Below are 24,031 nucleotides of genomic sequence, written 5' to 3'. Positions count from 1 at the left end.
TACTCCTCCGTATCTCAACCCGTCTTCTTACCCCCTCCCGCGCCTATTCCTTCCATCAACCTATTCTCCCTCCGAACCGTGATGCTTCAGGGCATGGAATAGCTGTCTAGATGACCCAGGAATCTCCGTGGGGACAGCCAGCGAAGCAGCAACATAGTGCCCGGCAGGTCCTCACCCCGATATCCACCGCTTTCAACTCGTCCACCAGTCAATCCACCTCACGAGCAAGCGCGTCATCTTCTGCTTCGTTGCAAAATTCCAAATCCCCTGCTCCATCTTCCTCCCATCCCCTTTCGCAGCCTCCGACACATCGCGCTCCGAGTCGCGCTTCGTCCGTCTCGTCCAACCCTTCGCCTTTCCCAGCCACGCAGCAGTCTGCTTCAAGCCAGCTGCTCGCCGGCGCCCGATCGAGAGCCATAGCTTCCTCGAATAATCCATCATCCACTTCCTCCGCCGCGGGTTTGTCTGCCCCATCTCAAGGAGCTGCGGCGGCCAGCAGCGGCGGGGGAGGAGGAACCGCCAAACTGGCTCGAGCCTCACCCTCTCTCTCGCTTTCCAGCGGCATTGGTTCCCCTATCGGCTCGGCCAATCCAAATTCGATTCCTGCAACCAACCAAGCGTTGGCGAAGATCGTGATTGCGCAGGTATTCCTGTTATTGAGTGGACTCAAGGACGATAGGGACAAGCCAAGGTTCGATCAGCAGGCGGAGCAATTGCGCAAGGTGAGTTCTAAGACCTAGTGAATTGAAGCATAGGGGATGCGGTGGATGCCTTGAGGATCGTAGAGCATTCACCTCTCCCTGTCCCGTGTCAAATGTGTGTTGCCGAGTTTGCGCTGACACGTACCTTGAAATTTCAGTTAATCGATGCGCACGGCATGGATGTTTTCTCCAAATACTTCCGCCGACTTCTACAACAAAATGCCGCTCAAGTATTTCCAAGCTCAGGTCGAGTTGACACTCACGGAAGTTACGGAATCCTAGTGGGAGAGCTTCAGAAGGTTCGCACGGATATTCAGCAAGCTGATAAGATCGCGGAATCCATCAGCGCACCGGAGGGCGAATTCTCCCGCGATTTTGATTTATCGACCTTTATCGATCACTTCAAGTTAGATATTTTTGCAAAGATTGCACTTGCTTCATCCTTCAAGCGCGTTGCAAAAGGCGATCTGAAGACCAAAGGTAAATATTCCTAGACGCGTTATTCACTTTCACCCTCAAATCACTCATTGATCCACGATTTCACTCTAATGGACCTAAGTCACATGTTCTTATCATTTCCTGAATTATCACTAACACTGTCTAGCGGATGCAATACTCTCCAACTCTCTCAAAACCTTCTTTGCTGCCCTCTCCACTCCCAATCGTGAAGAGGACGACGTCTCACCTGAGTATCTCGGTTCGTTGCTCGAACGGATTGGACGCGATCCACCTCGGAATTGGAACGACGAGAACAAGGCTCACCTCCATTTTGCCCTTACATCTCGATACGACGCCTTAAAACGATCTCCTTCGCCAGCGGTGCGATCGGCATTAATCGCCATGGACCTCGTGCAGGAGAGCGATGTTCTTGTCCGAGCGCTCCTCGATGCGGGACCAAGTGGCACAGCTTCACTGGAGGCAGCCAAAGAGATGGTCTCGAAGATCGACGTACAAAGCTTGAGCGCCGGTCAGATCGCGAAGTCGCTAATCTTCCTCATCACGACATTCCAATCCGCTCAATACAAAGCCCCTCACCTCATTATGGCGATCCATGACAGCCGTGCCGGAACACCTGTCGATTGGAAAGAAGTGGTTTCTTCACTTGATCGCAACGGCTTGAGTGTCACGAAGCAACAGTTTCTTACACTCTACGATTCACTTCTTCCTGTTGCCGAAAAAACCGAAACCTTCGATATCCAGCAGCTATGGGGTGGCACATGGAACCACATCGACACTCAGCTATCCTTTGTGGTCGCCTTCCTATCCTGCACCCCAGAAGAGGTGGATGCATCTCGAATCCCAAGGCTCCGAGCAGCGTACTCATCGGATCAATTCAAAGATTGCTCTGATGAAGTGAAAGCATATGCCGAGAAAGCCGTCAAGCACCCGCTTGTTTCACTCGACGCTACAGCGGCCTTGTTCAACATGATTTTCCGTTCGCAAGAAACCTACAACCATGCACAAGACCTCCGAATCCCCGAAACCATCATCAACCCCAACACCGATCTTTTTCTTGTCGCTGCATCAAAGGTTCCGAAGCCCTGGACATTATTGCAAGACCAGGCCATTCGTCAACTGTTTTGGCCGTTTTTGCGAAGGCAGCTACCGAACTACGGTTTTGTCCTGAATGGGCTATGGAACAACGATTCCTCCTGGATTGTGGAACGCCTGATCGATCTTTATGCCCAAAACGCAGCCTATGTGAGCCTGTTTTTCGACCAAGCACAGGAACAGGGTTGGCTGGAGCCTCTCACCAGCATGCAGAACGAGCTCGGTGCAGATATCGTCGTTTATGCACATGCGCGAGGAGCTCTCGACCTCAAGGCTTGGCTTGACCGCATGGCAAAGCAGAGTCCGGAGAACTTCCCGAAAGCGTTGTATCAGTTCACGCTTGCCAAAGCGAATGCCTTCATCGAAGCCCACCGTGAGAAACTGCAATTCGCCATCGAGATGTCCGTCAAGACAGTTTACGAAATGATCAAGTTTCTGGAACGCTACGTTGAAGAGGATGACATGGCGCCCCTAGAACGTGTCTGCATATCGGCATATCCTCGACTTGTCAACTATGGTGAAGGACACGACGACGCCCTAGATGAAAACGGGAAGAACGGCAATGCCATTGGGCCTGAGACGGATGCGAAAATGCAAGAGCACTTCAAGAACATGTATAGCGGAGAGAGCGATGTTCGCGACATCATCGAAGCCCTTCAGCGATACAAGAGCTCCTCCGAGCCCGCCGATCAAGATCTCTTCGCATGCATGATTCACGGATTGCTGGATGAGTACAACTGCTTCGGTCAGTACCCCATGGAAGCGCTTGCTACTACTGCCGTTCTCTTTGGGAGTATCATCAACTTCAAGCTTCTTGGTCACATTGCCCTTCAGACCGCACTCTCGATGGTATATGAATCAGTGCGGGACTTCACCCGGCAGGACCCCATGTTCAAGTTTGGACTGCAATCCATGATTCAATTCACCAAGCGCCTTCAGGAATGGCCTTCCTTCTGTGAACGCCTCTTGCGCGTTCCTGATCTGCAAGGTACTGAGGTCTGGACTGTTTCCCAACAGGTCGTCGGCGAAACCCGAGGAACAGATGTGAACGGAGAACCGAACGGCGTCACCCTCACGAACGGTGACACAGATAAATATCCCCAACCCGCTCTCCCCGAGTTTTCATCCCTCCAAGTGGATGCTCCGACGAGATCTGACTTCGAGGAGCCAGATGATGACACGCAAGAGAAGGTGCTCTTCTTCCTAAACAACGTCACGGAGAGCAACCTGGGCGAGAAAATCTCCGACCTCACCGTTCTCAAGGAGACACATGTGCAGTGGTTTGCCTCTTATGTCGTTGCGGAACGAGCCAAGCTACAGCCCAACTTCCATCGACTTTACCTCGAGGTGCTCAAACATCTGAGTGACAAGACTCTGTGGGCGGAAGTCTTGAGGGAGACGTACGTCACCTGCTTCCGTTTACTGAATTCGGAGACGACCTTAAGGGATCAAACGGAAAAGGTTCACCTGAAGAACATTGCTTCATGGCTGGGCCTCCTCACCATTGCTCGCGACAAGCCCATAAAGTTCAAGAACATCTCGTTCAAGGATCTCCTCAGCGAAGCATACGATACCCAACGCCTTGTCATCGTCATCCCCTTCACTTGCGCGGTTCTTGTGCAAGCGGCAGCCTCCACAGTTTTCAGACCGCCTAACCCATGGCTCATGGAAGTCGTTCGCGTCTTGGTGGAACTATACCACTTTGCAGAGCTCAAACTTAACTTGAAGTTTGAGATTGAAGTTCTCTGCAGAAAATTGGAGCTTGACCACAAAGCCATTGAGCCGAGTTCGTTCATCCGTACCCGACCTCTCGACCAAGAGTCATTCTTGGATATGGCCGAAGCTGCAGACCTTCCTAACGACGGGCTCGCACTCATTGGACTGAACCGTGTTGGTGGAAACGAGCGGTTCTCTCAGACAGCCATTACTGCCAGCATTCCCGACTTCAGCGCCCAACTTGTCTACCCACCTTCGTCCAGCCGACTGGTCGGCGAACCTCGACTCCGACAGATCTTCCAGACGGCATCTCAATCAGCGGTTGCCGAAATCATCGCTCCCGTTGTTGAGCGTTCAGTCACAATTGCCTCCATTGCAGCTGCTCAACTGGTCACCAAGGATTACGCGACCGAGCCGAACGAGGAACGATTCCGGGAAGCCGCATACAACACCGTCAAAGCACTTTCCGGAAGCCTCGCTCTGGTGACCTGTAAGGAGCCACTGCGTGTGAGCATCACCAACAATATTCGCATGATGGCTCGCGATCTTCCCGAGCAAGCACTCCCCGAAGGCCTGATTCTCATGTTCGTCAACGATAATCTCGATACCATCTGCAACATCATTGAACAAGCCGCGGAGACGCAGTCAATCAACGAGATCGACAACCAGATCGAAGAAGCCGTTAGGGTCCGCCAGGTCCACAACACCACTCGCATGGGCGAGACTTTCATGCACCCTCAGCTCAGCCGCTGGGCACTGTTCATCCCCGACCCGTACAAACAGATGCCTGGTGGGCTCAATCGAGAACAGCTCGCCATCTACGAAGACTTCGCTCGTCATGCACGCGGCATCCCTACTCATGGACCGTCGTCCTCGCAGGAAACTCCTCGTCAGCTCCAAGAGGCTATTCAGGAGCAATTCCCACCTGTTCCGAATCTGCCTACTCCTGCCGAAGCCCCTGCGGTTCTACAACAAGCGCCCCCACAGCAAACCGCCACACCGCAACAGCCAGGCGCGCTTGCTCAGCAGCAAGTGAATGGCTTCATGCCGCCCGATCTCTACCAACGAATGCAAGAACTGTTCAACAACCTTCATCGCACGATCAAGGAGGCATCTGAAGAGCATGCTACCGATTTGGGCCCACAGTCGCCGGTTCGCGGGCACTATCAGCAACTCTTGCAATTTATTGAAGCTTCCGGAGGACCCAGAGAGCCAGTCCATGACATCCTTGCCGTTCCCATCGCTCAGCGAATCTCTCAGCTTCTGTTCGAGGATGCGACAAGGCTGGAAATCGAGGTCTTCGTTCAGCTGCTCTCACATTTGTCCAAGATGTCCGAGCACGCTGCGCGTATTGTCTACACCTGGCTCTTCAATTTCGACGAGAAGCGCGTGCTTGTGGCACCGGTGACCATTTCCTTGTTCAACTCTGGCCTTCTCCCGGCCGAACGTGTGGATGGATTGGTCGCGAAGGGTCTCAAGCAACGAACCCCACAAGCTGTTCACTTCATGCATGAGCTAGTAGATGATGTGGTAATTCGAGAGAATATGGGTTCCCTTCGGACGGACTTCACTCAATCATTTGAGGCTCTCGCGCAATGGGCCGTTACCGACCCGGAATTCGAGGGTGCACGGAGCGTCCTTTCGAAAGCTGCATCTCATATCCCAACTGATGTGGAAACCCCCCCCGCTTCCAAATCTGCGGACGACTACGAAGCAATCTTCGAGCACTGGATCCATTTGCAGCAGGTTGATGCTCCCGAACGGGTTCTCGCGACATTTGTCTACCAGCTCTACGAAAAGAAGGTCATCGATACTCAGGAGAGTTCCATAGGGTTCTTCCGCGCCTGTATTGACATGGGGCTGGACACTCTCGTGGAGCCACTTTCAGCCAAGGACGAACCGAACTACCTATTTGTCGACTCGTTCGCCAAACTTGTCCTCTGTCTCGGAACTCACAATGGCGGTGACGAAAGCAGATCCGGAGCGTCCTTCCTGGAGGCAGCACTGAGCCTTGTCTGCTTGATCTGCTCGGCCCACCAGGGGTCGCAAAAGGAGCGATGGAATCCCACTTTCTGGTTCCGCTTCTTCAAGACAACCTTGGATCAGATCCAAGAGGTATCCAAGCGACCGGAACGATACACTTTCGCGTGCGACGCTTTGATCTTGGTTGGGAGATCGCTATTGTTCCTTCAGCCTCAACGTCACTCCTCGTTCTCTACTTCATGGCTGTCCTTGATCGGATACAAAGAGTTCATGCCTGCGATGCTTACCATGACTGATGGCGGATACTCCGAGCGTTGGGACGTCTATGCATCGCTAATCGAGGCCGGGCTGGAATTCGTGGGTAACCTCGTCAAGCCTGTCGAGGCATCGGGTGCTCGCCGACTGTACTACAGTGCCGTCCTTCGTATTCTCTTGGTCCTTCATCATGACTTCCCGGAGTTCTTGGCCGAAAACCATTACCGACTTTGCAACGCAATCCCCGTGCATTGTGTTCAGCTCCGAAACCTGGTTGTCAGCGCGTACCCATCTTCGTTTCCCGAGCTTCCGGACCCGTTCACTGCGGGCTTGAAGGTCGACCGTCTTGAAGAGATCAAGAAGGCCCCGGTCGTGCGTGGTGACTTCGAAACACCGCTTGACAAAGCAGACATTCTCGAACCGGTTAAAGCCCTTCTGGAGACCCTCGATCAGTCTCCGGAGCAGTTGAAGCAGGTCATGTCCGTGTTGAACGGGATTGAAGAGAAAGACAGCTCGAACACATTCGGGTACCCGGATGTGACGGTTGACACCACCCTCATCCACGCCGTTGTCCTCTATATCGCGGTCTCTGCATTGGACGCCGGCGGGCGTACTGCGTTCAACGCCCAGTCTCCCCATGCGAAGCTTTTCGAAAACATCGCCAAACAATCTCACTACAGCACGCGTTATCTCCTGATCAGCGCGATTGTGAATCAACTCCGTTACCCCAACAGCCACACCCACTGGTTCTCCTATCTTCTCCTGCACCTCTTCGGATTCCCGAACAACGCCACCACATATAGTGAGGCGGAGGCGGCAAACCTTGCCGGCGTGCAAGAGCAGATCACGCGAGTTTTGTTGGAGAGGCTCCTCGTGCACAGACCTCACCCGTGGGGATTGATTATCACGTTGCTGGAAATTTTGAAGAATCCCAGCTACGGGTTCTGGGAGCTGCCGTTTGTGAAGGGTTCGGGGGAGGTGAGTTGCTTGTCGGGAATGTTGACAGGATGACGCTGACCTTTCCCAGATCGAACAACTTTTTGGGACGCTCTTCCGACATATTGAGAGTCCTCGAACGGTTTAGGTGCCGTTCCTGGAAGTTGAACGAGTTGGGCAATGCCGATGAAGCGGCTAGACTTATGGCAATCTTACCTCCTTGTGGGTTGACACTTTTCACGACGCCATGGCAACCTACATCCATATCATGGCGCGAGGATGTCAACTCTCCCAGATGAGGCAATGAACATTTACCAAAGAAAATCCATGACGGGCGGATCATGGCATCCATGTTTCTTTCGAAGCGACGGGGCGGTGGTTCACGGCGTCCTAATGATGCATCTCTTTCCTAGAAAGGTTGCTTCTCCATCTCCCAAAAGCATCCGAGGGCTTTCATCAGCGAGCTTTTCATATCTCCTCTGCTTGCGGTCAGCCTAGGTCCGGATGGATGGGTATGGATACGGTTCTCCATAACACGTGGATTCGTCCTGGTTCTGCAATGTAGCATAGTTTAATGGCTTCTTATAAGCATCGGGTGGAATGGCGTTTTCGGGACAAAATCCAATGATTTGATAATATTGAACACGGCGGTTTCTTTGGTGATATCCTCGATTGAACGTTCCAGCCTATATGTTGCTTTTCCAACCCGTTGAAGGCGATACAACCGATCTGTATGGCAAGATCTAAATCCCAACATTCCGGTATTCCGGGTACCGCTTGGCAAATTTCACGGGATCAATAATCTAGCGCACTTGGGAAGATTGATATGATTCATGCTACACATAGATAACGATCGATCAATCTACCTCTGGTGGCCCATCCGGTTCTACCTGAAAGAACCTGAAGATCAACGCCTTCTCCGCCGTGATATCCAACAAGCCTGGGTGTTCATCCAGCATATTTGCGTACAAATTGACCGAATCGCTCTCCGTACTGTCTGTACTAGATGCGCCGGATAGGATCTGGTACGGATTCTCCTTCGGCAGCGCGAGCTCGACCTCTCTCCGCACCTCTCCCGCCCACGAGAGGTCCAGCTTATGGATGAAGGTCAGCACCGAGGCGCCTCGGCAGAACGCGATCCGGTTGCGGCTGAACTGCTTGCGGATCTGGGTACCGACGGGCTCCATCAGGAGGGTCGGGAACGTCGATTCTAGTTCGATCCAGCGCCGGCCTCGCGCATACGCGTGGAGGTAGTAGGACTCCAGACCGTGGAAGAGCACGGAGACGTCCTTTCGCGAGCAGCAGGCGTCGATCCAGGTGCCGATCTCCTTTCGAGCCCAGCGATTGATGCTTGGGACGGCTAGCTTGTCCACTCGGAATGTATGTCCTCCCCCTGATTCCTGCAAGGAAAGTATGAGCCGGACGTTGGCTGTCAAATGCAGCTTCGGGCTTTTGACGCTGATGTCATATTGGAGACGGGGCTCTTCCGACACCCCGGGGTTCTCCGATCTAGGAATTATTGATAAGTTGCCATGGAAAGTGAAATGCGTGACTCGTTTCATTGTTTCCACAAAATTGTCGTCTTCAATGGGTTGCAACGATGGTGGAGGTTCCGTGTGCTCGATCGTTCCGTTGGCCTGGGATACATGTGCATGGCCCCGGAACAATGAGCCCAGCAATTGGGACATTGATAGCGGAGCCGTCCGGTCCGGTGTCGCGGGTTGCTCATCGTCCTCGCATAGCGCAGACCTATTCTCAGATTAGGATTCTTATGTCACGAGGCCAAGGCGTAAAGGGACATACAGCAACGCGTCGACATCTTCCGGCCCATCGAAACTGAAATCCAGGAACGTTTCCGCTCGCTTTGTCTGCTCGTCGAGAAGCCGAACGTCACGCCGCAACTCAGCCAGCTCCAATTCCAATCGGAGCATCTCCGCAACGATTTCCTCGGACGCAGGTGGTGGCGCGGTCGCCTCCTCAACAACTAGATCGGCATCCCGTTTCCGTTTGCTAGTGCGCTTGTGCTGGTTCGAGGGAGGCGACCTGTCTCCATCATGAGCGGTAGGTACATGTTCACCAGCTTCGGCCTCGGTCTCCGCCGGTGGTTCGACGGGGAATGGGGCGATCCCGAATACGTCCCGTAACCTAGGGCTCTCGAGTCTTCGACTGGCTGTCATCAGAAGCGGCTCCGCCAGCCTCATAGACTTGCGCCGAATTGGCGATAAAGACCCAACTTCCCGGCCCATGGTTTCCTGATCGGTATCTCTCTCCACAGCCGACGATTGTCTCTCAGTCTTCGCGGCGGACCTGCTTCGTTTGCTGATTTCGCGGGGAAAGTCTGCGAGACCGGACGGGACGAGTGATGATGATCTAGGTTGCGACAGCGAGCGGATAATCGAGCTTCTGCGCGACGGTGGGAGAAGATCCGGATTGAACTTCGCGAGGCTCGCTTTGGTTGGGGACATAAAAGATGCTCGGGTCGGGGTGAAGTTGCCGATGGATGATTTCCTCCGTTTTGGAGACCGGTATGTTGAGTCCATGGTTGCGATTGCGCTCAGCTCTTGGCTAGAAGTCCAGGACCACTGCCTCTGTCTCGTGGTCAGATGTTCTTTCGTGTGTTCTCGCGCTGGGTAGAGGCAAGTTCGATGTGGTCGCTCAGGTGCATAAACTGCACTCGATCAATCTGGCAAGACGTGATATTCAATGTCAATTAGATAGCATTGTCGATAATCTTTCGTCGTAAATGAAAGTACCATAGTTGAATGAAGACCTCTATTACTGATACGCGCTCGTTGATGCTTGAGATGAGACATCGAAATCGCGTGTTGATAGATTGCCGTTTTGGGTTTAGTGACACATGAGCAGTCTGAGCAGTGTATTGCCTTATTGCCTTATAGTATTGCCTTAAATACCATGACTGTGACGTCTTGCCGGCATTGTCGTCAAAATGCCGAGTTGTTCTCGAATCTCAAATCTGTTTGAAGTTTAGTTCTTCATGTTTTCACCACCGGCCTACCAAATAAATACTCCATGAGGCCACCGGGCAATGCCGTGTCTCAAGCGGTTCACTGGCGTTCACGTTCATGTAAACAATGCTTTCGTCAATGGCACCGGGATCAATCCAGATATGCAAGCACAATCCCAAGACCGCCACGAAGCCCTCACATAGCAAGCCACGGATCACAGGCATTTCCCCATCTCGGTTATTATGCTGGTAAGGACCAAGGACACAGTCCATTCTCACCTGGTCCGCAGCTAACAAGGAAAGAAATCCTTGGGAACCCTCAAGGCAAATCGATTGCCCAGCGGCACGAGGATTCGGCGAAGACCAGCGAATCCGACCAAGCATGGAAGGACGAGGTCGCTGCGAAAGCCCGCGTCGTGTTCGGTTCTCGCCTCGCGGGGCCGATCCAACGGAAGGCCGAGATCGCGGAGGCCTCGAAGCTGATCGCCGGCGTGCTCGTCCCGCCTCGGCCGGGAGAACCCGATAACTGCTGCATGTCGGGCTGCGTGAATTGCGTCTGGGACCAATACGGGGAGGAGCTGGAAGAGTGGGCGGAAAAATCGGCGGAGGCGAGAGCGGCGGTACAGAAACAACGTGGTCAAGGGATCGGGACTGGGATGATGACGGCGAAAGCAGGTACCCCGAGTCATGTAGCTTCGTCGATGGATGACGATGGAGGGGGCAGCGAGACCAATTGGGGCCTTGATGCTTCAGCGGCTGGAAAGACAACGGAGGATCTATTCAAGGATATACCGGTGGGGATCAGGGAATTCATGAAGACGGAGAAGATGCTCAAGGAAAAGCATAGACAAGAGGGATCCGCATAGATGTACGATACCACATATCACTTTGGGGTTTTCAACTTTGTATGTCGGTCAACGGCTTTCAGGAATGAATTATGCGGCCAGAAACTCGGGATCTAAGCGTAAGGCGAGTGCTTCCAACGAGTGTAACGGGTACTAAATAAGTGCTTCCCACCGGAACGCCAAAGGAATCGACTGCGGCACATGCTACATGACTGTACAGCAAGAGTTCTGCTTCTTTGCCTGCACGAGATTAGCAGGTCCCCTAATACCAGTGGAAATAGATACCTACCTTGGTATAAAACATCTTACTTTGTGCGCTCAATCCATCGCTCTTAGCTACTAACGCATCGATCTTCTCTCCACGCTCCAGCACGCTCTCAATAGTCTTGTGCAGCACGATCTTGGTCTCATCCAGCTCCTTCTGGATCTTCATCAAGCTGTCGGCGTTCTTTGGGTCCTGATATTTCTCGACGTATTCTTTGAGCTGGGGATATGGTAACTCGGTGGCGTCGATGAAGGCGGATCGCGGGTATTTGGTCAGGAACTCGTCCACGGTCTTCGAGAGCACTTGATGTGCCACCAGCGACGGGTACTCCTGGTCAGTAATGATAATTCCGCAGACACCCTCTGCTCGAGCATATGCGTGGAAAGTGTAGCCTTCGAGACTCGAGTTAGCGCTACAAGAATAGTATTCCCCAGGCATGGTACACACCTTGCTCCTCAACGTCCTGTCTTTGCCCAGGCCTAGTCCTTTCCGCGACCGTCTTGCTGAACATAGTCATGAACTCGCCGATGCTGGGGTGGGTTTAGCATGAAGGGATCCATCGTCGACGGAAGGTTGTGCATACGTCGATCTCGTGAACCGATTGACGCTCGTGAGGTCGCGCTCCGCGCACAACTCGACGGCGGGCCGCTCCTCATTCTTGATGATCTGGTCGTCGTGTTAGTGTACGGTCGGTGATCAAGCGGTCTGGACAAGGTTCCATACCCCGATGTATACAAGCTTCATGATTACAACGCACAGCAGACAGGTGGTAAATTGAGGGATGTCTAGGTCTGGAGAATGGAGTCGTGAAGGTAATATAAGGTTGCCTACCGCAGCGGTTAATCAAGAGGCGCAGCCAGCAACAAGCAAGACACCATGTCGGCATCATATGAACACTGGGCCATCTACTGTTTCATGGTAGTGGTGTTGATGCTTGGTTTATGCCTTAGGCAACGGTATAGTTGCCTTACATCCCAAATCAGAACGAACCAGAAACATCGGATCTCGAGCATCCGTTCAGTCACCACACATCCCCCAGAGGAGAGACAACACAGCTCGGTCCTTTACAGATTTATATTATTACAAGATTCCTTCTCCGGAGTCACTCTGTCACTCTTCTACTGGAAGCCTCGTGGCTTCAATTCTGGAGAAGGATTCTTGATTACAATTTACAAGAAAGCCTCGCTAGAAATTCTCGGTGTATAATCTCATCATGGCGCCTGCATCGGATCAGGTTCAGGCTCAGTGGCTGGCCCGAGTAGCTGAGATGCGAGAGGCTTTGGATGCCATACGCTCTATGAAGACGACTGGGGACACCAGTCAGCCCAAATATGGCGATGATTTGGTGCTCTCAGAAGACGAACTGTCTCCAACTCCATCGGACGATGATATCTGGCTTACCTCAAGTCATTCGTTTGCTGCAGATGCACACATCGAAACGGATGTTAGTCAGCTTAACAACACAGGTTCAAGCAGTGCAGTTCATGGCATACAGTGGCTTAAGGGATGCTGTACTCAGCTAGGAAGAAGAAAAAGCGGATTAGACTCGGACTCGCTTTTTGAGCAGATCATGGCTGTCCTCGCTGCTGAAGAGAATGATGATGCGCTGCAAATGACCCTCGCAGACCTGGTAGGATACGACGATCTCGACTTGGTTACGGACATTATCAGCCACCGTCAAGAGCTTAGTTCCTCTCACACTAGAAAGCCTACACATTCTGTTCAGACTAGAGAACGGAGGCTTCTCACTCGTCAGGAAAGAGAAGAGGCACTTCGCAAGCAGGACATCGAGCACAAGGCAGCATCTCTAGGACCGTCAGTTGACCGCGGTCAAGCTCACTACCCCCATGTGTACCGCAAGCATGATGCTGGTAATACGCTTTCTACTCACGGCAAAAAATACCTCCTGCCTGAAGGCAGCGACAGAATCGAGCACGAGAAGTACGAGGAGTACTCTATACCCGCTACCAAAGTCGGGACCATTGCCGCCTCTCAGAAGCTAATTCAGATATCCGAGCTCGATGGCTTGTGCCGGATGACTTTCCGCGGCTACAAGACTTTGAATAGGATGCAGAGCTTGGTCTATCCCGTGGCATATGCGACGAGTGAGAACATGTTGATCTGCGCTCCAACCGGCGCAGGTAAGACGGACGCCGCCGTGCTCACCATCTTGAACGCCATTTCGAAGCACGTTGCCCCTCTTCCGTCCGAATCTCATGATGTAGTGGACTTCACGGTGGCCTATAACGACTTCAAAGTTGTTTATGTCGCGCCAATGAAAGCATTGGCCGCCGAGGTCACTGACAAACTCGGGAAGAGATTGGCTTGGCTTGGCGTGAAGGCTCGTGAACTCACAGGCGACATGCAGATGACGAAGACGGAGATCATGCAAACCCAGATTATTGTCACAACTCCCGAGAAGTGGGACGTTGTGACCAGAAAGAGCACGGGAGATACAGAGCTGGTCCAGAAAGTGCGCCTGCTCATTATCGACGAGGTTCACATGCTCCATGATGAGCGAGGCGCGGTCCTCGAGTCTCTCGTTGCCCGAACTCAACGGCAAGTGGAAAGCACGCAGTCCCTGATCCGAGTGATCGGTTTGTCTGCAACGTTACCCAACTTCGTAGACGTCGCGGATTTTCTAAAAGTGAACCGGATGACGGGACTGTTCTACTTTGATGCTTCTTTCCGACCGGTGCCGCTGGAGCAGCATTTCCTGGGTGTAAAGGGAAAAGCAGGAACGAGAGCGTCGAAAGACAACATCGACCAGGTGTCCTTCGAGAAGGTGACCGACATGCTGCGCGAGGGTCATCAAGTCATGGTGTTCGTACACTCTCGAAAAGACACCGTCAAAACAGCTCGAACCTTTTACGAAAAAGCCATCGAGGAAGGCTGCGTAGATTTGTTCGACCCGACGACACATCCCAGGTACGATATGGCTATACGGGATGCGAAGCAATCCAAAGGAAAGGAGATTCGAGAATTGCTTCCTAAAGGCATGGGAACGCACCATGCTGGTATGCCGAGGACAGACCGCAATCTTATGGAACGACTATTTGCAGAAGGCGTACTCAATGTCCTCTGCTGTACAGCAACTCTCGCATGGGGTGTGAACTTACCCGCTGCGGCCGTGCTGATCAAGGGCACTCAAGTCTATAGCGCGCAAGAGGGCAAGTTTATCGATTTAGGCATTCTCGATGTCATCCAGATCTTCGGTCGTGCAGGTCGACCTCAGTTCCAAGCAACTGGAATAGGTTTCCTCTGTACAACTCACGATAGGCTCCAGCACTATCTCACTGCTGTCACTCAACAACAACCGATCGAGTCGAATTTCTCCAAGAAAATGGTGGACAATCTGAATGCGGAGATTGCCCTGGGCACCGTGACTTCGGTGCCGGAAGCGGTGCAATGGCTTGGGTACTCGTATCTGTTTGTCAGGATGCAGCGAAATCCTTTGACGTATGGGATTGATTGGGCTGAGATACGCGACGATCCGCACCTGGTTCAAAGGAGACGGAAACTCGTAATTGAAGCCGCTCGAACTCTGGCACTTTCGCAGATGATCATATTTAATGAGACAACCGAAGACCTGCGTACCAAAGATGTGGGACGAATTGCTAGTCAATACTACGTTTCCCAAACTAGTATTGAGATCTTTAATAAGATGATGCAACCACATGCGACTGAAGCAGATGTTTTGAAGATGATCAGCATGAGCGGCGAGTTTGACAACATTCAAGCCCGCGAAACCGAAGAGAAGGAACTGAGTCGACTCATAGAGGAGCAATATGTTCCATGCCAGGTCGAAGGAGGCATTGGGTCTGCCCATGCAAAGACAAACATCCTTCTTCAATCACACATCTCCCGTGCACGTCTAGAAGACTTCACATTAGTTTCCGACACGGCATACGTTGCACAGAACGCAGCGCGTATATGCCGAGCGGTGTTCATGATAGCGCTGAACAGGGGCTGGGGGTATCAGTGTCTGGTACTCTCGGGACTATGCAAGTCAGTCGAGAAACGATTATGGCCCTATCAGCATCCATTCCATCAGTTCGATCTTCCTTGGCCGGTGCTGAGGAATCTCGACAACAAAGGCTCGATAACGTCAATCGAATCGATGCGCGAAATGGATGCGGCTGAGATCGGCCAGTTGGTGCATAACAACAGTATGGGTAGGACTATCTCGAACCTTCTGGATATCTTCCCAACTTTGACCGTGGAGACGGACATTGCGCCGTTGAATCGCGATGTTCTCCGCGTTCGACTGTATCTGATTCCCGAGTTTCGCTGGAACGACCGGCACCATGGCACGTCGGAGCCGTATTGGGTCTGGGTGGAGAATTCGGACACGTCCGAGATATATCACCAAGAGTACTTCATATTGAACAGGAAGAAGCTCCACGACGATCATCAGCTGGACTTCACCATCCCGCTCTCAGACCCACTGCCGTCCCAGATCTATGTTCGAGCTGTGTCGGATCGATGGCTAGGCTGCGAGACCGTCACCGCCGTGTCTTTCCAGCATTTGATTCGGCCTGACACTGAAAATGTGTACACCGATTTGCTCAATCTGCAGCCCTTGCCCATAACTGCTTTGAAGAACCCGGCATTGGAGGAGCTATATGGAACAAGGTTCCAGTACTTCAACCCAATGCAGACGCAACTCTTCCACACCATGTACCATACGGATGCAAACGTCTTACTTGGTTCCCCCACCGGAAGTGGAAAGACCATTGCCGCCGAACTTGCCATGTGGTGGGCATTCAGGGAAAATCCGGGTTCTAAGGTTGTGTATATCGCACCGATGAAGGCGCTTGTCCGTGAACGAGTCTTGGACTGGGGAAAGAGACTGGCTGGACCTATGGGATTCAAGTTGGTCGAGTTGACTGGAGACAATACACCAGACACAAGATCGATTCGTGATGCAGACGTGATCATCACGACGCCTGAAAAGTGGGACGGCATCAGTCGTAGTTGGCAGACTCGGTCTTATGTCCGCCAAGTTAGTCTCGTCATCATTGATGAGATCCACCTACTTGGTGGCGACCGAGGCCCGGTCCTCGAGATTATCGTCTCTCGAATGAACTACATCGCATCGCAGAAGAAGGGCTCCGTAAGGCTGGTGGGGATGTCCACCGCGTGTGCCAACGCCATGGATCTCGCCAACTGGCTCGGCGTCAAGGAAGGGCTTTTCAATTTCCGTCACTCCGTCCGACCGGTGCCCCTCGAGATCTTCATTGATGGCTTCCCCGACCAAAGAGCCTTTAGTCCGTTCATGCAGTCAATGAACCGCCCTACCTTCCTCGCCATCAAGAACCATTCGCCAGACAAACCGGTCATCGTCTTTGTCGCTTCTCGGCGACAGACTCGGTTGACGGCGAAAGACCTCATCAATCTTTGCGGAATGGAGGACAACCCACGGAGATTCGTCCATATGTCTGAGGATGACTTGGTCCTTAACCTTCGCCGGGCGAAGGATGAAGCTTTCCAAGAAGCTTTGAGTTTTGGCATCGGTCTTCATCATGCCGGGCTAGTTGAGTCGGACCGCCAATTGGCCGAAGAACTCTTTGCGGCCAACAAAATTCAAATCTTGATCGCAACAAGCACGTTGGCATGGGGAGTAAATCTACCAGCCCACCTTGTCGTCGTCAAGGGCACTCAATTCTTCGATGCCAAGATCGAAGGGTACAAAGACATGGACCTCACCGACGTGCTTCAGATGCTTGGACGAGCCGGACGACCGCAGTTTGACACCTCAGGAGTTGCTCGAATCTTCACTCAGGAAAGCAAGAAGGCATTCTATAAGCACTTTTTACACACCGGATTCCCCGTCGAGTCATCGCTCCACAAGGTTCTGGAAGACCATCTGGGAGCCGAGATATCGGCCGGAACGATTACGACAAAGCAAGATTCTCTGGATTACCTGACATGGACGTTCTTCTACCGGAGGCTACATAAGAACCCTTCATTCTACGGGCTGGAAATATCCGCGGAAGATTACAACACCATCTCCGCTCAACAGACCGCCAATGAGTACATGGTCTCTCTGGTCGACACCGCTTTGAATGAGTTGGCACAGTCATCTTGCATTGATATCACAGACAACACCGGAGAGCTGTCGTCGACCCCGATGGGCAAGATCATGTCATACTATTACATGTCGCACAAGACCATTCGTTCCATTCTCAACGCTTCTCGCCCCAAGGTTCTAAGCTCACGGCAGGTGGCTGTTTCGTTCGGTGATGTCCTGTCCTGGGTCAGTCTCGCTACTGAGTACGATGAGTTGCCAGTCCGTCATAACGAGGACTTGGTCAACGCCGAGCTGGCCAAACATCTGCCGCTCGACGCAGAGGCATTAAAGCTGGTGATGTGGGATCCACACGTGAAGGCATTTCTACTTCTACAAGCACACTTTAGTCGCGTCGACCTTCCCATTTCCGACTATGTCGGCGACTTGAACAGCGTACTCGACCAGAGCATTCGAATCATGCAGGGAACGATCGACATCATGGCCGAATTAGGCAGCCTCGCCGCAGTACGCGCGGTCGTTATCCTCCTTCAGTGCGTGAAAAGCGCGAGGTGGCCAGAAGATGGACCGCTGAGCATCTTCCCTGACGTCGACGTTGAGGCCGAAAAGGCTCGCATGGTCGATTCGAAGAGCGCGCCACGCGATCTAGTCCAGCTCGCAGCCATGAGACCGGACCAGGTCAGGTCCCTGGCGCAGAAGCTGAACGTTCCCAGCTCTCAACGCGATGCGTTCGCGAAGGCCGTTGCTCGACTCCCCTGCGTAGACGTCAGCCTTGGTACGGTATCTGCCACTGAAGTCAGCATCGACTTGAAGCGACAGAATCCGTTTGTGCCCGACGGTCGTATGTATGCTCCAAGGTTTCCGAAACAGCAAAGCGAAGGTTTCTTCGTCCTGGTTTCCTCCAAGACTACCGGCGAGCTCCTAGGACTGAAGCGTGTGAATTGGCAGCAGAAGAGAAGAGGTGAGGCGAAATCCGCTTTGAGTCAGCTTGCCAGCGCCCGACTCAGGGTACCGCCTAGCGTGGATAGCAGGATGGTGGAGGTTGCGGTGCTGAGCGATGGGTATATCGGTATGGAATGGAACATCCACGATGTGGAAGTTCCGGGGGTTCCTGTCGTCGGTGAACACGATGTACAAAAGATGAAGTAGAACAATTCATAGACAATCACCTTCTGCTTGCACTGCAATTTCGAGATTTTGATCGAAACTAGCGCTGCATTTGATGTTCGTAGTACTCATGTCTGCAGAAAGCCGACGCGATAACAGGTTGCTGAGTAAACACTATCAATGCATATATTTGCGGATGCCCATAAACGGAGAGTCGTCTCGGTCATCGAATGTTGTATATCCCACCCGTCCGTTTTTTCCCCCTTGGCCATTACGGTCACTGTATCTTCTTTTCCTTCGGATCCTCCGATGGTCCCCTCTCAATGTAACCCGCCCCAACCTGAGCCGTCTCTCTCCAACCCCTCTGCCGCGCCCAGAACCGGTCTTCAACATTCGATTCTCCTGCGTGTCGCGCATCTTCTTCCAAACTGGCCCGGTCAATCTTCTCCTCATCAGGCGCCAGCTCCACAGGGCCTTGCTTTTTGCTGAGCTCCTCCAACGACTCCTCGATATACTTCCTCCGCACCGCATACCGCTCTCGCCGTTCCTTCTGCCGGCCGGGCGAGTCGAGCTTGGAGATGGCCACGCGGACGAGCCACCGCACGGTGAGGAAGGCGTGCTCGGATATCATGACGGCCAGCAACAGCTTCCATCCGGTAATAGCTTCGGGTGATCCATCGGGTCCGAGGCCGTCGTTGGAGAACATGTAGACAAGTGCCGACGTGGTAAGACTGCCCACCCATGTGAGGAATGAGAGACTATCCAGCCATGATCCGATGGTGTCCGCTCGAGCTGGGGTAGGACGTTTCATCTCCACGCAGATCTTGAGGGCGTCGGCTCGAAGTTCGAGCCAGTCGTTGAAGACGAAGGAAAGGCCGGTCAGAGGCCAGACGACGGAGAAAAGGGATAGGTAGCCGAACTGCGCTTTTGTGAGTTTGGTGCGCCACCGATTGCCTGCTCGGACGTTCACGTACCTGAAGCACCATCTCCCTAAGATCTGTAGTGACATCATAGACATCCAGCTCCGCTTCGTTCCTCACTCGCGCAAGGAACACTGCCTCTTCCGGGTGATCGTTTTCAGAAGGCTCGGGCAAAGCACCGCCCCTTCGTGCGGCCCTATCATTCTGAAATTGGCGGAACTTTGAGAAGCCCCTGCGTTTCAGATAGGGGACAATCACTTCCATGGCTAGATTCACCACCTGGGCAGTAACCGTGAAATAAATGACTTGCTTCCGCAACCGATCAGGGTTGATGGTGAAGCCATCTTGGGACACCGTAAGTTGCTTCTCATGTTCAGCAAAGGCCTGGCAGGTAACACTGAAAACGTCCAGGTAGGGAACCACAATACTACCAAACGGAACATAAACAAAAGCCGTGAGGAAAATACCCAGGTACGATGTGATGAAGTTAATGACAAAGATCTTCTGCGTCATAGCTGTCTCATGTGCACCCTCGGTCTCGTAGTTCTCGTAAGTCGTAAGCTGCGTCGCGATCGTCGTCATGATGGTCGTCAAAATCGGAAGAAAACTCGAAACAATGATCGTCGGAAGGAAAACGAGAAGCCACTTCATTGGCCCGTTATAGATCTCTGAGATGAAGATCTCAATGCCAAAACACGTTGCAATCAAGCTTCCAAGGGCAACGAGCACGCAAGCAGCGAAGGGAATCTGGAGAAGCTGCCTTTGCAACCTCTTTCGAACCGGAAACCAGGTCACCATTTCGCCAGTAACCGGATCGCGGATCTCCTTTTCATGCTTGAACTCTCGTCTCCTATTCTCGATCTGGGAGACGTGACGGACGCCCCAGCGGATGGCCAATTCGACTTCCTGGTGCTTCCAGTACTCGGTAAATATGATACACCAGAAGGCATTGACGATGGCGTAGATCGGCGAGAAGTGTCCGAGCAAGAAATAAGCAGAGACGCCAAATACGGCAGGGAACAGTAGGAAGGAGAAGTACGACTGGGTGAACGCAAAATAGAAGGCGATTCTCTCGCCCAGCCGATTCCTTATGGCATCGAGGTCTTCTGCCGATAGGAAGTACGAAGTACTCCATTTCTTGATCCACTCCTTATTGTACTGGTGGTTGTGTAGGGCGAAGATCGAATCGACGTTCTTCCATTGTCCTTCCTTCGGCGTGATGCCAGCTCCACCATCCCCCTCCGAGTTCGTTATTAGCTGATGTATGATTCGGAGGCGTTCTGCTTCGGTCAATGGGTCCTTTTCGATAGCCTCTTTCATCTCCTTCGGTGGTGCTGAGGATTGAACGCCATGAATCCAATCTCGAGCTCTGCGACGCATTAGCTTGTTAGTTACACACAATGTCGAGCCGACTCGGATGATATGATCGAACGCACCTTGAACGATATATTTCTCCGTATAGGTGCTCCGAAGAAGCAACCTTCACGAAGACAAGAAGAGACGTTCTATCTCCCTGCCGCACTTCGGTGGCCAAACCGACTTTCCCTAGGGCTGAGACGAGCTTCTCGAACTGGACGGCGGCATCTTTCTTGTCTATTTTGTCGTCAGCGAGATGCTCAGACGGACATCAATCTCATGGGTTGCCATATTTACCAACACTCGTGAACTTGTAGTGGACAACGTAGTCCACGCCCATATTTGTCTCCATGGCCTGGCCCTTCGAGCCATGCTTGTCCATCTTAGACGATGGTCAATCGCTTGCTCCTGTTACTGTGGAGATGATGTACCGGTAAAGAGGCTCCGCTCTGCAGCAGCTATACCGGAGGGCAATGGCATAAACAAACAACGTACGGTAGCAGATAGAATTACGGCCAACATATAGGTGGGATAGAAAATATCAGACTTTAGGACCTAGGTAGATCAGGGAACCGAGTTTTGTTGAATGTTGCAGAACAGGAGGACGTCATCAGATACACGAACTCGACCGCGGCCAGGGATCTGATGATCGGCCGCTAAAGATTTCGAACCACACCTTTGATATTCGCGATTCCACTCCCAACTAAGGTACCTTTTCTTTCAAAGACCAGATATAAATGAATTGATAGGTTGAAACCCCCTTGGAGACACCAATAAACAATATGTCGGGCGCGTCCGATGCCTTGAAGAGGCTCCTCCTACTCTCGAAGACCACCCAAAGTCTCATCTCCCACTTCGACTCCGGATTATCAACCCTCCTCTCCGCTCCCACGACTACCCATACTTCGGCATCTTCCTTAATTCAGTCGACATCGGCTACCTCGTCTACTCCCCCCGACCCCACCGCGACCCTCGAAGCGCTCTGTGCTCTCGCCTCCCATCTCAAGTCCCGTACCAGCACCTTAATCCTCCTCCTCCTCCAAACCGCCCCCAAAGATTATGGCTCCGCCAGCACGCTCCGAGCGATCACGCCGCTCCTGTCCGAGATTGGTGGGAAAATTGTGCCTACACTCGTGGCGACGGTGACGACGCTGGCCAACCGCGAGACGAACACCGAGTGGCCCGCCGTCGTGAAGAAGGAAGTCGTGGCCGACGTTGCGCAGATAATCGCGGCGGTGGCGGCGTTGGTGGGGGAGGTTGGGGTGGCGGGGCAAGGACTGAGGGATGCGATGGATGGAGGGATAGCGGCAGTCAGCGAGGCGAAGACGATGAAGGAGACGAAATATGGGCAGGCATTGTTGGCTGGGGCAGGGCGGGTGTGGGGAGGCGTGGATGTGGTGGTGGCATTGAAGGATAAAGATGGGCTAGCGAGGATGATTGCGGGGTGGATTGAAGAGCGGAGGGAGGTGGTTGCTGATGGGGTGAGCGAGTTGAATGGTCTGGGGACCCCGAAGGAAGAAGGCGACGAGGATTTTGGGGACGAAGAAGATGAGCTAGGAGACTTCGGCGGGGAGATAGAGGAGGATATGAGAGAGATCTACGATTCGACCATGGCGAAGCTTGGGACATTGGATGAGCTCTTCGTCCAGTTGACAAAGAAGGTGGAGGGAAGAAACATATCGGAGATGGCCATGGTTAATGGTCGACATCCGGTTGACCAGCTCCTCGACGCAGCAAAACAGATACAAGAGGCGGTGGACGACGTTGCCGCTGGATTTTACGATGGAGACGAGGATGGGGTCAACGTCCCAATGACCACGATTCGAAATCAAGTCCAGATCATTCATCGAGTGCTCGACGCTATGGCTCACAGTAGCCAAGAAAAAGCCAATGGCACGACGAACGGAACCGAAGATAAGACGACAGATCTGATCAGATTGTTCGAAAAGTGGGCGATATGAAGACTCCATCATACATGGGATATCCTGATCATCCCGACTAGCTAGGCTTTTGGAAGATCTAACGCGATGCTCTCGACTGGTCGACCGGCTCGAATCAAACACCCTCCATCCTCCCATCAAGACACCGTTAACCGCCTCAATCGATACAGAAATGGTACAGTTCCGCTTTCTCGCTGTTCAACTCAAAGCCACGCTTCCGTCGCGAAGCAATCCATATCTATACTACTGCCCGGTTTCCGTATATTTACAGGAATGCAGCAGCGATGCCGGCAGCAACTGCACCAGCTCCAATCAACTTTCCCGGCACTGCAGCACCAGTGCCCGTGGGTGCCGTAGCAGACTGAGTGGCCTGCGATACTACGGACGCGGCGGCCGATGTAACGACGTCGACCACGGACGAATCAGCGCCCGCTACACCGGCTTGTTTGCAGATGTCTATGGTAGCGGGCTCGACCTCTGATTGTGAGCAAACATGTCAGCTGGAGAAGCGCATGTCGGTTATAGAGTAAGTGACCAGTGATCGGGAAAGGAAGCAGGATAGGATGTACTTAAGGCGTCCTCTTCTGAACAGCTTCGGATGATACACGGGGTTACGAGGGTGGTGATGGTCTCTTTTTGCGGGCCGCACTGGCACTGGTAGTCGACGCCACCGCAGCCAGATTGTTGGATGGCGGTTTGGAGGCAGATGTGCTGGAGGAGGGGACGTTAGTTCTTGACGGTCAATTGGGACTGATATGAATAAGACGTGGAGGATGGCGCAGTTTGGGCAAGTGTTTGGTGGATATGGGGGCTTTATATAGCACGTACAGAGCACTTAGGGAGAGCACTGAGGTTGACCTGTTGAGCGGACACGAAGGCAGCGCTGAGGAGAGCAGTGGCGGCGGCGGTGAACTTCATGGTTGTCGGATGGAGATTTGGAGATTATGTGCAAGGTCATGAAGCTTTCAAGAAGTTGGAATCGAAGAGATTGTCAGAGCTATGCCAGTCTCCCAAGGTGTCAATACAAAATTATACGTATAAATGGCCGTTAACAAAGCAGCAACTGTTCCAATTCAGAGAGAAATACGAAGCAACAAAAAAACAACCTCATGCCGCTCATGGGATTAAGCCCTATTTCTGCAAATCCTGAAGTCTGAAAGAGCGAATCCATCCGCCATTCCCCTCGCTTCCATCCTACCGTTGAGGATTTGAAGTGGAGATGAGTGGCTGTCTCGATCCAGTCGCTCCTGTGCCGTGATGCATACCTCCTGGAGTCCTGGAGAGACACGAAGCGGCCCAAGACAGTGAGCCATCGAGTGGACGAATGGTAGACGAAGCCGTACCAAGACCTGCGGGCAACCAGCTAAAACGCGTCGTAAACTCTTGTTTCTGGAAGACGTGAACTTTATGATGGAGGTCGAAGCGCGAGCCCCTATTCGGCGTCGGTGCGATTTTGATAC

General features: G+C 52.7%; 8 protein-coding genes across 8 annotated transcripts; 4 read left to right on the top strand and 4 right to left on the bottom strand.

Annotated features, from left to right (window-relative positions):
* The first annotated feature begins 7 nt into the window (after positions 1–7).
* P152DRAFT_455824 (Not1-domain-containing protein) lies at positions 8–7,768 on the top strand. The gene is made up of 4 exons (XM_033678872.1): positions 8–722; positions 860–1,181; positions 1,306–7,184; positions 7,234–7,768. Exons 1-4 carry the CDS (start codon positions 111–113, stop codon positions 7,288–7,290), a joined length of 6,870 nt encoding a protein of 2,289 aa, XP_033536425.1. The 5' UTR covers positions 8–110; the 3' UTR covers positions 7,291–7,768.
* A 231-nt stretch (positions 7,769–7,999) lies between these two features.
* On the bottom strand, positions 8,000–9,682 carry P152DRAFT_447095 (uncharacterized protein; the record flags this gene model as incomplete). Its single annotated transcript, XM_033677966.1, has 2 exons — positions 8,000–8,891; positions 8,946–9,682. The coding sequence occupies 2 exons, from the start codon at positions 9,680–9,682 to the stop codon at positions 8,000–8,002; spliced, it is 1,629 nt and encodes a 542-aa protein (XP_033536424.1).
* A 407-nt stretch (positions 9,683–10,089) lies between these two features.
* On the top strand, positions 10,090–11,318 carry P152DRAFT_455821 (uncharacterized protein). The gene is made up of 2 exons (XM_033678871.1): positions 10,090–11,192; positions 11,242–11,318. The coding sequence occupies exon 1, from the start codon at positions 10,173–10,175 to the stop codon at positions 10,971–10,973; it is 801 nt and encodes a 266-aa protein (XP_033536423.1). The 5' UTR covers positions 10,090–10,172; the 3' UTR covers positions 10,974–11,192; positions 11,242–11,318.
* P152DRAFT_392138 (snare-like protein) lies at positions 11,157–11,961 on the bottom strand (the record flags this gene model as incomplete). The annotated part of the gene is made up of 5 exons (XM_033676129.1): positions 11,157–11,192; positions 11,242–11,609; positions 11,665–11,747; positions 11,801–11,883; positions 11,941–11,961. 5 exons carry the CDS (start codon positions 11,959–11,961, stop codon positions 11,157–11,159), a joined length of 591 nt encoding a protein of 196 aa, XP_033536422.1.
* A 469-nt stretch (positions 11,962–12,430) lies between these two features.
* On the top strand, positions 12,431–18,407 carry P152DRAFT_430763 (Sec63-domain-containing protein; the record flags this gene model as incomplete). Its single annotated transcript, XM_033677403.1, has 1 exon — positions 12,431–18,407. The coding sequence occupies one exon, from the start codon at positions 12,431–12,433 to the stop codon at positions 18,395–18,397; it is 5,967 nt and encodes a 1,988-aa protein (XP_033536421.1). The 3' UTR covers positions 18,398–18,407.
* Positions 18,408–18,431: 24 nt separating this feature from the next.
* P152DRAFT_233137 (DUF590-domain-containing protein) lies at positions 18,432–21,289 on the bottom strand. Its single transcript, XM_033674571.1, has 4 exons — positions 20,929–21,289; positions 20,712–20,868; positions 19,330–20,644; positions 18,432–19,274 (listed from the first exon to the last, which is right to left on the bottom strand). Exons 1-4 carry the CDS (start codon positions 21,011–21,013, stop codon positions 18,633–18,635), a joined length of 2,199 nt encoding a protein of 732 aa, XP_033536420.1. The 5' UTR covers positions 21,014–21,289; the 3' UTR covers positions 18,432–18,632.
* A 124-nt stretch (positions 21,290–21,413) lies between these two features.
* On the top strand, positions 21,414–23,052 carry P152DRAFT_447091 (uncharacterized protein; the record flags this gene model as incomplete). The annotated part of the gene is made up of 2 exons (XM_033677965.1): positions 21,414–22,579; positions 22,638–23,052. The coding sequence occupies 2 exons, from the start codon at positions 21,414–21,416 to the stop codon at positions 23,050–23,052; spliced, it is 1,581 nt and encodes a 526-aa protein (XP_033536419.1).
* On the bottom strand, positions 22,851–23,659 carry P152DRAFT_455817 (uncharacterized protein). Its single transcript, XM_033678870.1, has 2 exons — positions 23,400–23,659; positions 22,851–23,282 (listed from the first exon to the last, which is right to left on the bottom strand). The coding sequence occupies exons 1-2, from the start codon at positions 23,487–23,489 to the stop codon at positions 23,091–23,093; spliced, it is 282 nt and encodes a 93-aa protein (XP_033536418.1). The 5' UTR covers positions 23,490–23,659; the 3' UTR covers positions 22,851–23,090.
* Positions 23,660–24,031: the final 372 nt, after the last annotated feature.

The sequence above is a fragment of the Eremomyces bilateralis genome (genome assembly GCF_010015585.1).
Source record: "Eremomyces bilateralis CBS 781.70 unplaced genomic scaffold P152scaffold_4, whole genome shotgun sequence".
Lineage (NCBI taxonomy): Eukaryota > Fungi > Ascomycota > Dothideomycetes > Eremomycetales > Eremomycetaceae > Eremomyces > Eremomyces bilateralis.
Note: the sequence above shows the minus strand (reverse complement) of the source record. Positions and strands in the feature narration are given on the sequence as shown.

Bases quoted from the DNA above. Each gene is read 5' to 3' on its own strand.
- P152DRAFT_455824 (XM_033678872.1), top strand. From the start codon at position 111: ATGACCCAGGAATCTCCGTGGGGACAGCCAGCGAAGCAGCAACATAGT. The intron at 1,182-1,305 runs GTAAATATTCCT...AACACTGTCTAG, and splicing joins AGGCGATCTGAAGACCAAAG to CGGATGCAATACTCTCCAAC. The intron at 7,185-7,233 runs GTGAGTTGCTTG...GACCTTTCCCAG, and splicing joins TTGTGAAGGGTTCGGGGGAG to ATCGAACAACTTTTTGGGAC.
- P152DRAFT_455817 (XM_033678870.1), bottom strand. From the start codon at position 23,489: ATGAAGTTCACCGCCGCCGCCACTGCTCTCCTCAGCGCTGCCTTCGTG. The intron at 23,283-23,399 runs GTACGTGCTATA...CCCCTCCTCCAG, and splicing joins GTGCTCTCCCTAAGTGCTCT to CACATCTGCCTCCAAACCGC.
- P152DRAFT_233137 (XM_033674571.1), bottom strand. From the start codon at position 21,013: ATGGACAAGCATGGCTCGAAGGGCCAGGCCATGGAGACAAATATGGGC. The intron at 20,869-20,928 runs GTAAATATGGCA...ACGACAAAATAG, and splicing joins CTACAAGTTCACGAGTGTTG to ACAAGAAAGATGCCGCCGTC. The intron at 20,645-20,711 runs GTGCGTTCGATC...AATGCGTCGCAG, and splicing joins GGAGAAATATATCGTTCAAG to AGCTCGAGATTGGATTCATG.
- P152DRAFT_455821 (XM_033678871.1), top strand. From the start codon at position 10,173: ATGAGGCCACCGGGCAATGCCGTGTCTCAAGCGGTTCACTGGCGTTCA.